Source organism: Clupea harengus, chromosome 11 (genome assembly GCF_900700415.2).
Source record: "Clupea harengus chromosome 11, Ch_v2.0.2, whole genome shotgun sequence".
Taxonomy (NCBI): Eukaryota; Metazoa; Chordata; class Actinopteri; order Clupeiformes; family Clupeidae; genus Clupea; species Clupea harengus.
Genome location: NC_045162.1, coordinates 3,017,868 through 3,032,080, shown reverse-complemented (window position 1 = coordinate 3,032,080; position 14,213 = coordinate 3,017,868). Strand labels below are relative to the sequence as shown.

Below are 14,213 nucleotides of genomic sequence, written 5' to 3'. Positions count from 1 at the left end.
AATGACATTAAATAACTTAGTGCCTGACCCTGTTTTGCAAAAAAAAAAGTCTGATGCAATATACAACTGCAATGTACAAAATCTGAAAACTGTTCCCCCCTGCATGCTGTTGACAAAAAGACTTCTCAGGTTACCCTTAAAGCTTTTAAATCAGTAGTGTTAGGCAGTGTCCCTTTGTGTCTCTTTGAACTCTGGGACAGAGATACTGTAGTGCGAGAGAGCTAGGTGGTTGGTGTAGCCAACAGCACCACACCGGTGATTCTCTATGATGTGAGGAATGAAGGCTGTAGAGGTCACAGGGTCAGTTCTCCCTCTGGTTGTGGTGAGACACTAGACAGATTCTAACACTTCAGTGCCCTCATACTTTTCCAGTGTCTTCTGTGGGTGCGTAGATTAATAGCGATGCAGGGCATATACTGAAGTGTTGCATTTAGTTTTTTTTATCAAAAAGCATTTAAAAGTGTTGGAAAAAGTTTGCATACACATGTGGTACTTGTATAGTGTTTATTTTTTTCCATGTTGATGCTTACAACCATAACCCGTTTCAGTCTGGCTACACTTCAAACTCAAGAGAAGCAAGCACAAGGACCAAGGGAGGTGAGCATGGAGCAGGTGATGGGGTTTCAGGTGGAGGACAGAGGGAAGAGATGACGGAGAGGTGGAAATGTCTCATGGGTTGGCCGCCATGGTCTCCTTGATCCAGGACAGGAACTCGCAGACCTTGACATAGACCCCAGGGTAGCCAGGCTGGGCACAGCCTTGTCCCCAGGACACCAGCCCGTGCACTTCTCCAAGACATACAAGAGGACTGCCAGAGTCACCCTGAAACAGTGTGAGAGACAGGGGGAGAGTAGACAGAGGTCAACCAGTGGTGAAAACAGTGGCGACAGTGGTACAGGAGGTAAAGAAGTTGTTTAGTAATCAGAAGGTTGCTAGTTCGATTCCCTGTCGAAGCGTCGATGAGACACTGAACCCCTAATTGCTCCTGATGTGCAGTGTGCCATCAGTGTAAATGTAAAATCTGTATACATTGTAAGTCGCACATATGTAAGTCGCTTTGGATAAAAGCATCTGCTAAATGACTAAATGTAAATGTCAGTATGAGATATCAACTACGATAGTCCCAACAACAAAACCCCTCAGAAGGGCAAGAAAAGTCATTAGGAGAACACCAGGCCCGTCACACTGCTGAGTACTCACATTGCATGCGTCTTTGCCTCCGTCCATGAAGGTACACACACACACACACGCCCGTCACACTGCTGAGTACTCACATTGCATGCATCTTTGCCTCCGTCCATGAAGGTACACACACACACACACACACACACACATGCCCGTCACACTGCTGAGTACTCACATTGCATGCGTCTTTGCCTCCGTCCATGAAGCCAGCACACACCATTCTCGGGCTGATCATGCCAGGGTAGGAGTTCTCACACTCCACACTGTCAACGATGGGCACATCCAGACACTGAAGGGTATCGCTGGTAATGTAGTCTGCACAGTGGGGCAGATTATACACATACACATTGTTTGAGGATGCCTCTGGCCAATGAAAGAGATACTGTTTGGGGGATATGAAGTGAAAATATGTCTCGAAGTCTTCTGCCCCCTCCAGGAGTGAAGCAGTATTACACTGAATGTGCAAGGTATAGTAAATTATAATAAAAGCTCATTATGAATATGAATATGAATATTAATAGTTAATATTTGTTAACTTTACAAAGTGGACAACCAGTTTCCTCACATTTCCTAAAACCTTCTGCTGAAATGGGCCCCAGCCAAGAATTTCTTACTGACAACCGATTGAAAACAACTGCCTCTACAAACTACATTGTTTCATTTTTCATTCAATACAAAATGCAACACAGAAAATGTATTCTTATCATCCGTGTGTTATACGTACTATGACCATGGTGTAGCTTGCACCTTGTGCTACCAGCTGCGCAGCAGAATCTCTACTTCTGTGCCCTAAAGATCATTGTCTCCCCGTCTCTATCTCTCTGCCTGTCTCTATCTCTCTGCCTGTCTCTCTCTCTGCCCGTCTCTCTCTCTCTCTCTGCCTGTCTCTCTCTCTGCCTGTCTCTCTCTCTCTGCCTGTCTCACTAACCGCCCGTCTCTCTCTCTCTGCCTGTCTCTCTCTCTGCCTGTGTCTCTCTCTGCCTCTCTCTCTCTGCCTGTCTCTCTCTCTGCCCGTCTCTCTCTCTCTCTGCCTGTCTCTCTCTCTGCCTGTCTCTCTCTCTCTGCCTGTCTCACTAACCGCCCGTCTCTCTCTCTGCCTGTGTCTCTCTCTGCCTCTCTCTCCCTGCCTGTCTCTCTCTCTGCCTGTCTCTCTCTCTCTGCCTGTCTCACTAACCGCCCGTCTCTCTCTCTCTGCCTGTCTCTCTCTCTGCCCGTCTCTATCTCTCTGCCTGTCTCTCTCTCTGCCTGTCTCTCTCTCATTCACCGCCCGTCTCTCTCTCTCTGCCTGTCTCTCTCTCTGCCTGTCTCACCTCTCGCCCGTCTCTCTCTCTCTGCCTGTCTCTCTCTCTGCCTGTGTCTCTCTCTGCCTGTCTCTCTTTCTGCCTGTCTCTCTCTCTGCCCGTCTCACTCACCGCCATCTGGGCTGGTCTTGCCCCAGCCGGCCACAGTGCACGGCATGCCCCCGTAAGGACAGCCAGAGGGCAGAGGGATGGGCTTCACCGCGCCCGTCAGCTTCACTGGATGGAACAGCTTGATCAGCATGATGTCATAGTCCAGGGTTTGGTAGTCATAGCTGGAGGGCACACAAGACATGTAGGATTCTGAGAGACAGTTGCTAACACCTAAGTAAACGTCTAACATGTGAGAGGTGGTAGATGTGTATTAATCTCCAGTTTCACTGATCTTTAAGAGAACTCGTGACTGTGAAAGCAGTTGACATCGCAAGCGACAATGTAGCTTCCTGGGCCTATAGTGTAAAGCACGCCACATGAGGTAAAGAATCTGTTGGATGGCAACATGCTAAATGCTAAATATGACAGAGAAACATTGACCACATGCCTGGGATGCCAGACGATGTTCTCAGTCTTCAAGAGCTGCTCTGTGCCCTCAAACACCCGTGCGTTATGCTCTCCCAGGATGATCTGCATGGCATAGGGGCTGAGGGGAAAGTCAAGAGTGATGGACCAGAAGGAAATCACCACGACGATCAAATAAGAGGAACACAAGCTCAAGCTAAGCTAAGATAGGAATCTTCTGAGGGTTTAAAATGAATTTTGGGATGAATTCAGATCTGTGTCATCAGAATTATGTAACACATATTAAATCAATACGTGTTACACATTAATATATGCATATTGTTTATATTTTATATAATTTAGGCAAATCTAAACAGATTTGCCGAAATTATATAAAACATAAACTTTAGTGATACTCCTCTGTTGATATTTTTCTTCATACTGAAATCATGAGTCTGGAAGGTATTGATCGGTTTCATGCAGTACTTACTTGAACCAACAGTGGGCCACAGAGAGCACCCACTGCTCGTTGATGAGCACCGCTCCACAGAAGTGGTATCCGTAATTCAGGGACGCCATCCACGGCTTGGAGTTTGGGGTGCAGTCAGACCCCCCAATGATCCTGCCATCCTCCCTGGGCACTGCCACTGCAAAGAAGAGTGACAGAGTGACAGCATCAGTGTACCATCAATGGTGGTCTACAGAACTCTTAACATAGGAATAAAATCATTTTTTATGAAAATCACAGTATGAAACTTATTTTGAATGCCATTGAGCTAAATAAAAAGGCTCACATAATCTTTTGGACTTGATTTACGCCCACACACACCAGAAAGTGCATACAAATACATACATATTTAAGATTATTTATCTGAAAATGATATAGCCTAACTACACTGTAAATTCTGCAGTCCCATTCAAACTGTGTTTGTTCTATGGAGTCAGTATGATAATAATGTTGTCTGTTTGTTCTATGGAGTCAGTAATAATGTTGTGTGTTTGTTCTATGGAGTCAATATGATAATAATGTTGATGATAATAATGTTGTGTGTTTGCTCTATGGAGTCAGTATGATAATGTTGTTAGTTTACCAGCAGCACCAACCAGCACCAGCAGAACAAGCAGTCTCATGGTTTCCAGTGACTTCAGTGGCGAAGACAACAGGTCACACCTCAGCTCATTTATAAAGCCTCTCTACCCTCCCTCACTCACACAGACAAACCTGTTTACCCACCGCTGTAGTTAATGCTTAATCCCAGTATCTACCGAATATGTGTTTTTGTGCATGTATCTCTGTGTGGTGGACAGTGTAGGGAACATTGTAACATGCACCATATTGGAAGAATTTCCCACGAAAGAACATACAATCAATTTAGCTCATTTGATTATTTATCTTATCTTACTAGCATTAGAAAATAAATGGCCTAATAAAAACAGATTACTGTTATCGTCTTTGCATGTGATGTGGTGTCCTGAGGACCTCTGCATTACATTAACATTTACATTTAGTCATTTAGTAGATGCTTTTATCCAAAGCCACGTACAAGGGAGAGAACAATCAAGCTATGAGCAATAGAGACCTAGTGTAAAAATAAATACTATTTTAGATAAGAAATAGAAAAAAAGTGCAGGAATGTAACTGCTATAAGTGTAAGTTAAGTAGTAGTAGAAGTGCAAGTTAGGAAGGGAGGTGCTCTCTGAAGAGTTGGGTCTTCAAGAGCTTCTTAAAGGTAGAGAGGGACGCCCCTGCTCTGGTAGTGCTAGTCAGCTCGTTCCACCAACGTGGAACTACGAATGAGAATAGTCTAGATTGCTGTACTTGCACAGACGGCAGATCTAAACGACGCTCATTAGACGAGTGCAGCATCCTGGGGGTAACATTTGCCCTTACAAGAGCATTTAAGTAGGTGGGAGCAGAACCAGCAATCACTCTGTAGGCAAGCATAAGTGACTTGAACATAATGCGAGCAGCTACAGGCAGCCAGTGGAGCTCAATGAGTAGCGGGATGACGTGTGCCCTCTTCGGTTGGTTGAACACCAGACGCGCTGCTGCGTTCTGGATCATTTGTTGTGGCTTCACCACGCATGCCGGCAGGCCCGTTAGGAGGGCGTTGCAGTAGTCAAGCCGGGAAATCACCAAGGTTTGTACCAGCAGCTGGGTGGCATACTTGGTTAGGTACGGCCTGATTTTGCGGATGTTGAATAAGATAAGATAAGATAAGATAAGATAAACTTTTATTAATCCCGTGAGGGAAATTCAGTTGTCATAGCAGCAAGGTAGTAGGAATAGGAATCAAGTATCTATATACATAACATCAAAAACAAATTAACACAAATTTGAATAAGAATAAAATAAATAGATAAAATAAAGAGACAACATAGCACAACTCCGCTGGCGTACATTACATAAAACCTATGTTCGGTTGTGTTGGTTGTGGAGTCTGATGGCTACTGGCACAAAGGACTGGCCAAGGCGCTTTGTGGTGTGCCGAGGAGGGATCAGTCTGTGGCTGAACGTGCTCCCCATCTGCTGTAGAATAGAGCAAAGCGGCACGACCGGGAGACAGTGGCATTGGCCAGTGAACTTCATTTTGCCCTTGAAACAGAGCCAAACACAGAGTGAAATGACCACCTGTAGTGTTGGATCAGTGAAATGATAGACTGTTAGTTTTAGATTGTAGGTATTTGCCTTTCTTCTACCGAAGTATTCGATATTCATTCAACATGAAACAACCTAAAAATATATTTTTTTGTAAAAATAACCCGAAATGCTGTGCCACTGCTGTAATGTAGCCTAACACTTTTTAAATGGCAAAACATTTTATTTTTACATTAGCATCTTTTAAATTTAAATTGTATTCAGTTTACCCACGAAGTGTTATCAAATCACTAGCCTCAAGGATGTTCTTTGTGAAAAGATCCAATGCCAAAACTCAATTTGTCCTGACAAGGTTGAGACTTCACCACCTGCTGCAGAGCTCCCACTCATCTAATCTTTTGGAATTGAAGAAGTGGAGCGATGAAGGCAAGGTTAAGGGATCTCAATGTTATTTTGGACCTTTTCAACAACTAACCACAGGGTGTGCAGAGCCTTGGTGGAAGACCTGGGTGGTTTGGGGACAAATGGGGGGGGGGGGGGCAGGAAATAGGTCGGTGGATTGGGAAGGAGAGATAAACACACCTATAAAAGCACCTGGTCTATGAGTCTGGTGTCCAGTCGGTTGAAGATTAGAGCCAGCAGAATGATGATCATCTGTGTTGTTGCATTCGCTCTCCTGGGCGCTGCAGGTCAGTGGTTTTGTCACAATACAGCTGTGCATGTATGATGTCACAATACAGCTGTGCATGTATGATGTCACAATACAGCTGTGCATGTATGATGTCACAATACAGCTGTGCATGTATGATGGATTGACTTAGTTTCTAACCACCTTTTAATATCCAATCAGCTCTCTGTCCATCCTTTTAATATCCAATCAGCTCTCTGTCCTTCCTTTTAATATCCAATCAGCTCTCTGTCCTTACTTTTATACTTTATCTTGTTTGGCATCTGTTTGTTTTTACATGTCTCCATATGTCTCTATTTCTGCACCTAAGAGCATGCTACATCATATATGTTTATATCCCTATATCCCTTTCTTTATTCTGTATGTAGTCTCAAAACAGAGATTAGGAAAGTTACTTTTAGTCTTGATGGTACCATACACACAACCCATCTGTTGCGATATATTGTATATACGTATATATATATATATATATATATGTCACAGTCTCTTACATATTCCCTTCCTACAGTACTTCATTAAAATATTTCTTGTGTTGACGCATTTCCCTCAGTTGCAGCCCCACTGGATGATAAGATTGTTGGAGGGTATCAATGCGCAGCTCACTCCCAGCCCTGGCAGGTCTCGCTCAACATCGGCTACCACTACTGTGGCGGCTCCCTCATCAATGACCAGTGGGTCATCTCTGCTGCCCACTGTTGGATCAAGTGAGTACTGCAGCTTTGAGGAAACTTTGAAAGGCTCTCAACCACCCTTCATTATTACTTCATCATTTGATTTTCAAACCGTATTCGCTTCTTCGCTTTGGACAAAAGCGTCTTCCAAATACCTTAACCATGACTATACAGAAATTCTTAAATAATATTAAATAATTCTGCTTCATTATAACTTTCTCTTTGACATACCTCATGCCTGTCTGTCTGTCTGTCTTTGAGTTTGAATGTATATTATGTACACATAGATGTATGTAGAGTATGCATGCATCTGGGGAAGAATGCTTTAGATTGTACATAATTAGATTGGATGATTCGATTTTATTATGCATCTTTCTATCTTCAATGCTGTTTTCCGATTTCTGTAACTTTCTAATCTGTTGATCATGCACCCATCTCCAGTCCCTTTACCCAGATTGCCATCCTGGGTGACCACCATATTTGGGAGTATGAGGGCACAGAACAGTACATGGCTGTGGATGCCATCTACTGGCACCAGAGCTACGACTACCAGACGCTGGACCACGACATCATGCTGATGAAGCTGGCTCACCCAGTCACCGTCAACGAGTTCGTCCAGCCCATCTCCCTGCCCACTGCGTGCCCCAGCGCTGGAGATATGTGTGTGGTGTCCGGCTGGGGAAACATCTACACCGACTCAGGTCCGTGCCAGGGTGCAGAGGAGTGGTGGCAGGGAAGACCTTTTCCCAAACATTTGTCTTGGCGTTTCAGTTTCATTTCGGTGCTTGGGAAAGTCACTATTATTAAAATGTGTCCTTTTTTACATACATTTTTTGAGAGCAAAAGACAGTATTACACAAGGACTCCTTCTCTGAGCTCCAGCAGAAGGCCAGAGGAGCTGAATGGCTCAGGTCAACTTTAACCAGATTTATAATGCAATAGCAATCTTTAGACTATCCTTAATACGGCGTCACAAACCTACATTCTGTGACAGTTTACAGATCAGAGTTTCATACATTTACCCGACCTCCTGCTGACTCTTACTGTACAGCAAATGTCCAATGCCTGCCCCTGATCCTCATGCTGTTAGTTCAAACTTTACTTTACTTAAACTGTAGATTTGATTGATTTTATGTGGCACATTCTCTTTCTTCTGCTCCCCTCTCTCCCCTCTGCTTCCCTCTCTCCCCTCTGTTTCCCTCTCTCCCCTCTGCTCTCTTCCCTCTCCCCTCTGCTTCCCTCTCTCCCCTCTGTTCTCTTCCCTCTCCCTGTCCCACAGTGTTCAACCCTTTCCACCTCCAGTGTGTGGAAGTGCCTATCCTGTCTGACCAGGACTGCCAGAACTCCTACCCTGGCCAGATCACGGAGCAAATGGTGTGCGCTGGTTACCTGGAGGGAGGAAAAGATTCCTGCCAGGTGGGAGGTTGCTTACCATTCCAAATGCAGCCATACATAAATGCTTGAGAGGTCCCTTCACAAGGGAGATAGCAGATATTGACATTTTAGAGTCCATGTTGTGCCAATAATATAGGGGTTTCTTCATTAATTGTATCTGAGAATTAGTTTTTAAAAACTCACCAAAATAATGTATTTCTAATATTCAGTAAATGTTTACTAGTTAGCATGGCCGAACGTTTACTTTTCCTGCGGCTGTGACTTTCACACACAGGCCCAATCTCACACATTTCTCTTTTCTCATCCTCTCTCGCTCTCTCTCTCTCTCTCTCTCTTCCTCTTTCATCCTCTCTCTCTCTTCCTCTTTCATCCTCTCTCTTTCTCTCTCTCTCTCTCTCTTTCTCTCGCTCTCTCTTCCTCTCCCTCTCAGGGCGATTCTGGTGGTCCCTTGGTCTGTAATGGAGCACTGCAGGGCATCGTGTCTTGGGGTTACGGCTGTGCCCAACCCAACTACCCTGGCGTATACACTAAAGTCTGTTCCCTGTTGCCCTGGATTCATGAGATCCTCTCCAGCTATTAGACACATTAAGGGCCAGCTATTAAGGGCTGTGGGCTGATTTACCAAATAAACAAAAGAATAAACATTTAAAAACAGGGTTGTTTTGTGGACATTCAAGTATATGCTCTCAAATGGCTCTTTGAAATGTGTTTATTTTTGTGGTATTTCTAACATTTTAAAGTCCGCCTGATACACAGTCCATCAAAATATGTTTCTGGAGCAAATTTATTTATTTTTATATATTTCTTTAAAGAAGAAGAAACACATTTTTTTCCTGCCACTTGCAGGAGAGTATTTCATTGGTTTTTCAGCTCAGGTTTTTCAACAGTTTATTAGTTACTATTGTCTTTGTCTGAAGATGTTTAACAGATTATATATAGAGCTCGTTTCATGAACATAACTACCGGTACATATTCTCAGAATAATTCATTACATTTGAATGACTTCCTCAACCTGTAGCATACAAATGTTCAACAATGCATGTATAAATATTCTACTAATGCAAAACAATTAATTCATCATTATTGAACATTCTAATGCTTAACTAATGTTCAACATTAAATATACATATATTCAACAGTACACACACAACAAATGTTTTACCATGTAAATATTATTTCTTTTATCAATGTTGATCATTAATGAGATTTCGATTGCATGTTCCAACACTGGTTAAGTAAACTTCTCCTTTCTATCACGTGAACGTTAATTAATATTCTCACAAGAAATGGTGGAGTTAAAAGTTTACACATTTAAGTTAAAATAAATATAATAATGTTCGTATGTAGTGCATTCATAAACCTTAGCCTTTACCCCACAACTCCAACCACATAAATGTAATGGCACAACCAGTTCATATCTGTAGATTTTCATTTTAACTACAAAGATATTGACATGGAAGTTAATTCTCCCTTGCATAATCAGTTAAGATATCTAGATTTTCATTTGAATTACCCAAGCAAAGAGTAAACTAACTCTGTCTACGGGCTATTCATTTCCATCTAGATGAATACTTTAACAGGACAAGTGAACCAGAAACACAATGTTATATAGTTATTTTTTTATTTCTCTACATGCTGAACCTTGGCATTTCCATTCTGTGTGTGCACAAACCTTATCGTTTGTACACACTCCTGACTCTGTAAAAGGCAAACAAGGTGGCTCGGACTGAGCCAAACACTATTCTAGCCAATCGACATGTGGTTGTAGGATGGCCGGCCTTGTGGCGAGGTAAAAAGAAATGGAGGCAGTGTCTCAGACGTTTCTTAGACAATTGCAAAGGTTTAATGTCCAGTTGCAGCAGGCAAACACGCCAGAATGGAGAAAAGAAAAAAAAAGAAGCAAAAACTCCAAACAATATTTCTCACTAAAAAAATGTCCCTAACCAATTCAGCTCTAAACTGCAAAAGTAACTCTCCAAAATCGTGAGTAAACTTCACACCTAGTCGCACTCCAAACTAAACAATTTACCTTCCTTGTCAAACAGGGGTGGGAAGTTGTTCCCCTCTGACACATCGCTCCCGTCACCTGTTCTGCGCCGGCACTTTATATCACCGGCCTGAACCATTGCACACTTCGTAAATCAATTGTTACATATCTATATTCCGACTAAATATCAAAACTTACATTTCCATAGACTCATACAGCAGGGTTTACCCACAGACAATTCTATTCTATTACTACATAGTACTCTAAATTATCACACCCGCTACAACCACCCCTCTCATCACACGCACTTGACCTGTTCACGTATGACGCTCCGTGCCCAAAGTTCAAAGGTCCTGGTTTGTTTTGGTGGTTGTATGTCCCCATCGCTGTCGTGATCGTGGCTTACTATGATGGGTTTGTTGTTTGTGGGAAAATAAACCCTGTGTCCGTATCCCGCACTGTCTTGTGTATTTGTTTGAGCCCCGGAATGCATTACCGTCGCGGTAACGGGCAGCCGCACCGTTACAGTGGTAGAGACAGACAAGGAAGAGGGAAGGAAGAGAGGAAGAGAAGAGAGAGGTGTGCAAAGACTGACAGACTGGAAAGATAAGAGGCAAAGAAATGAAAGAAAAGGAGGAGGTACTCATGTAAGCTATGTATAAAGTAAAAAAAACCTTACGATGTTGAAAAGATGCAAGCTAAAAGAAAAATACTTTAATTTACTTACTGAAAGTGTTTTCCTTTATATAAGATACAATTAGATTACTGAGATATGTAATTAAGCATGATTGATAGGACATGATTGAGCGTGGCGTTGGTAAAGGATATCCCCACGGCTGTGATGCTAAATGGAAGTTCAGCGTTTGTTTTCTTGTCATTATGCTATTATTATATTTCTGTCTCAGCAGGTACCAAAGCAGGTGTTGTCCATGATAGCAATGGATAATTCTATAAAGAAAACCGGTTCATCTGTATGGCTCCAGGGCTGTTGGCTTCCTTGACAGCTGTCTCTGTAACGCATACAAACACATACACACCTCCATGTCTACCCTCATCACTTGATGTGATCAATTTTGGCGACCCTCAGCACTTCTCTGGCCGTGTCTGCCAGCTCCTTCAGTCCCTCGCTCAGGAGGCCCAGGGTGGCAGAATGGGATATGTTAGCTGCCCTCTTGCTGCCCCAGATGGGCACGAGGCTGTAGGCAAACTCAAGAGCCGCCCTCTTGCTCGCCAACGCAGAGAGCTCCCTGCCACTCAGCTCACTCTGCCGTATTGCCATGACGAAGGGTCTGGAGTCCCTCACGGCCTTGAGCGAGTGGTTGTTCACTCTCTCCGAGAGCTTATCCAGAGACTTGTCATCCATGCCAAAAGCGTAGTAGCACTTTCTGAAGAAGGCAAGCAAGATTCCTGCATCACAGGCCATCGCCAGACCGGGAACCGGTGCAACTGAGATTGCGGATGCTGCCTTGGCTGCAGAGAGGGCTATTTTCTCGAAAGCTTTGATTTTGGTCTCCAGCACCTCTGTGGAATAGATGGGCAAGGACAATGTCAGAGCATCTCTCTTGTGCTCTGGAAGATCCTTCCACAGAGTGTCCACCAACCATTGGAAATCATATTTATTTAAGTCAAAGGAGGACACCAAGAACACTGTGGGTTTGACCATGCTCTTTAGATGGTTTGTGCAATCTTCTCGGACACGGTGGAGCAGTTTTTCTTCATTGAAGTTCTTTTTGCACTGTTCAGAGTGAACATCGTTGTCTATTTTTGAGCGCAGGAAGTAGAACGTCTTCTTCATCTTCAGTATCTCTTTGGCCAGCAGCATGTCGTTCTCTTTGAATCTCTCAGAAGAAATGATGATGAAAAAGTCATAGAAGTCAAACTTGACCTCCTTCAGGTATTTCTTTGCCTTAAACCTTGGACTTCCTGTCCCTGGTAGGTCCCAAAATGTCACATTTGGCATGGAAGGATGGGGGTATGGAAAAACATTCATGGTGGTCTCAGTCGCTCCGGTTGGGGCTGCTTTCTCATCGCCATTATCAATCCCCCTGATTGCATTGATGAAGGTAGATTTCCCTGCTCCAGTCGTACCCGTCACTCCAATGTTCAGAGAGATGTGGTCCAGACGCTGCAACCGCTGCCTCAAGATGGGCTCCTCCAGCAGGCTGACTTGGTCAGCCTCCTCATATAAGTGGTCTTGAAAATTCAGAGGCTCTGAACAGGTTGGCCCCACTGGTTTGGCATTTTGCTCCTTTACTGGTGAAATGTTTGCGGTAAATGTTCCAGCTGAATTCATCTCTGTCTGTGTCACCTTACCATCTGCATCTAACGCTAGGTTGTTTTTGTGGTAATTGAGTTCTAACGCTAGGTTGAGTTCTAACGCTAGGTTGTGTTTGCTGTGTTGAGGTGCAGTTTCGGTGGATGTCTCTGCATTGCTGTGCTTTTTTGGTTCTTCACTGACAGTTGCAGTAGTGGTGTTTTTAACGGACTCGTTGCTATTTTCCACTGTCTTTTCATTCCGTTGTTCTGCTGAGGCAGGCATCTTATTGTTTGTTTCTATGGACAGTGAAGAGACATCCTCATGTTTTACTGGTGTCTTGTTCTCTATGTTGCGTTCCATACGAGGCATTGGATAGGGGGCAACAATCCCTGCCTTATTCTCGTCCTTCTTTGTCTGAGGTTTTGTAGTGGTCGGTTGCTTCGACTTTTGTGTAGATCTTTCATCTATGCGTTCTTTAGCATTCTTTTGTGTAGGTCTTTCATCTATGTGTTCTTTAGCATTCTCTTGAGGCTTATGTTCCCCTTTATCGCTGGCCATTAAGTCCTCTACTTGAGTGTGGGACAGTCTTTCCATCAGTTTACAGTCTTGACCCTCTTGCATGTGTCTCAAAGGAAACAACAGGTCCTTCTTGGTAGAGAGCTGCAAATTGGTTTGAGGGAGATTATCTTCATGTGCGGTTTCAGCTGATTCAGGTTGGCCCACTGTACTATGATCTGCACCATGTCCTGCTTGGGCATAATCAATACTAGTTGTCATTTGGGGAATCATTGTAGATTTGTTCTGAGAGCTGTTTGGTGTATTGAACACATTCTCCTCAGTGAGAGATTGCCCCTTTATCTCTATTTTAGTTGCGCTTGACATTGGTTGAGATTGACCTTGAGATTGACCTTGGGTGTCATCAAGAAGAGTTAGGTAAGCAGTTTTCATTTCCCCTGAGCTGGATTTAGTGAGTGTCTTTGGTTTGCATGTCTCTTCTGTTGCCATGGAGAGTTTATTATTTTGCTTGGTGCTGATGGTTCCTGAATCCTGGCTGTCTGATGATCTTACATCAGAAACATTATCATTACTTTCATTTTCATCCTTTACTTCCGTGCCCTCTTTTGAGCAGATGTTGGGAATGCTTGGCTCAGCAACAGCAGCAACTTCCAGGTAGGTAGACTCTTGACTCTTTTCTTGGGAACAATGTTGGTGTTCATCTTCAGCTCTCCTCTGATTGGATAGCGCGATGGCTGTAGTTTCTCCTTGTGTTGATTTGCTCTGGCCCTTCTTAGCATTAGCATCTTTTGAATTTGAAAGAAGCTCAAGAATTTTTTCTGTCACAGTTGCTGTATTGAATGGTGTTTCATTTTCAGATGCACTTTGTAAACCAGTGCTTTCATCTGTATCCTTTCCCACTGTGTGTTCAGATTCTCGCGGTGGCTCGTCAACACACTCCTCACTCCTAGCGCCTAAGAATTTCGGCTCAGGATCCGTTGAGTTTGTGCGACGGTCCAAGGGGACGAAGAGGTCACAATTCTCATCCATTACAATATTTGTCTCTGTCATGGTTATGCTGGGCAAGACAAATAAAACAACAAACAAAAATTAGGAATAAAAAAAGAAATGTTTAATTTA

General features: G+C 43.5%; 2 protein-coding genes across 2 annotated transcripts; one reads left to right on the top strand and one right to left on the bottom strand.

Annotated features, from left to right (window-relative positions):
• Window positions 1-490: 490 nt before the first annotated feature.
• On the bottom strand, window positions 491-4,228 carry LOC105910639 (trypsin-like). The gene is made up of 6 exons (XM_012839362.3): window positions 4,073-4,228; window positions 3,472-3,628; window positions 3,025-3,123; window positions 2,598-2,758; window positions 1,361-1,500; window positions 491-822 (listed from the first exon to the last, which is right to left on the bottom strand). Exons 1-6 carry the CDS (start codon window positions 4,110-4,112, stop codon window positions 670-672), a joined length of 750 nt encoding a protein of 249 aa, XP_012694816.1. The 5' UTR covers window positions 4,113-4,228; the 3' UTR covers window positions 491-669.
• Window positions 4,229-6,175: 1,947 nt separating this feature from the next.
• On the top strand, window positions 6,176-8,990 carry LOC105910609 (trypsin-2-like). Its single transcript, XM_012839332.3, has 5 exons — window positions 6,176-6,269; window positions 6,819-6,972; window positions 7,381-7,640; window positions 8,219-8,355; window positions 8,765-8,990. The coding sequence occupies exons 1-5, from the start codon at window positions 6,182-6,184 to the stop codon at window positions 8,912-8,914; spliced, it is 789 nt and encodes a 262-aa protein (XP_012694786.3). The 5' UTR covers window positions 6,176-6,181; the 3' UTR covers window positions 8,915-8,990.
• The last annotated feature ends 5,223 nt before the right edge of the window (window positions 8,991-14,213 follow it).

Coding starts and splice junctions, on each gene's coding strand:
- LOC105910609 (XM_012839332.3), top strand. CDS start 6,182: ATGAGTCTGGTGTCCAGTCGGTTGAAGATTAGAGCCAGCAGAATGATG. Junction 6,270..6,818: donor CGCTCTCCTGGGCGCTGCAG/GTCAGTGGTTTT, acceptor CATTTCCCTCAG/TTGCAGCCCCACTGGATGAT. Junction 8,356..8,764: donor GAGGAAAAGATTCCTGCCAG/GTGGGAGGTTGC, acceptor TCTCCCTCTCAG/GGCGATTCTGGTGGTCCCTT.
- LOC105910639 (XM_012839362.3), bottom strand. CDS start 4,112: ATGAGACTGCTTGTTCTGCTGGTGCTGGTTGGTGCTGCTG. Junction 3,629..4,072: donor GGTGCTGGTTGGTGCTGCTG/GTAAACTAACAA, acceptor TCTTCTTTGCAG/TGGCAGTGCCCAGGGAGGAT. Junction 823..1,360: donor GAGGCAAAGACGCATGCAAT/GTGAGTACTCAG, acceptor ACACTGTTTCAG/GGTGACTCTGGCAGTCCTCT.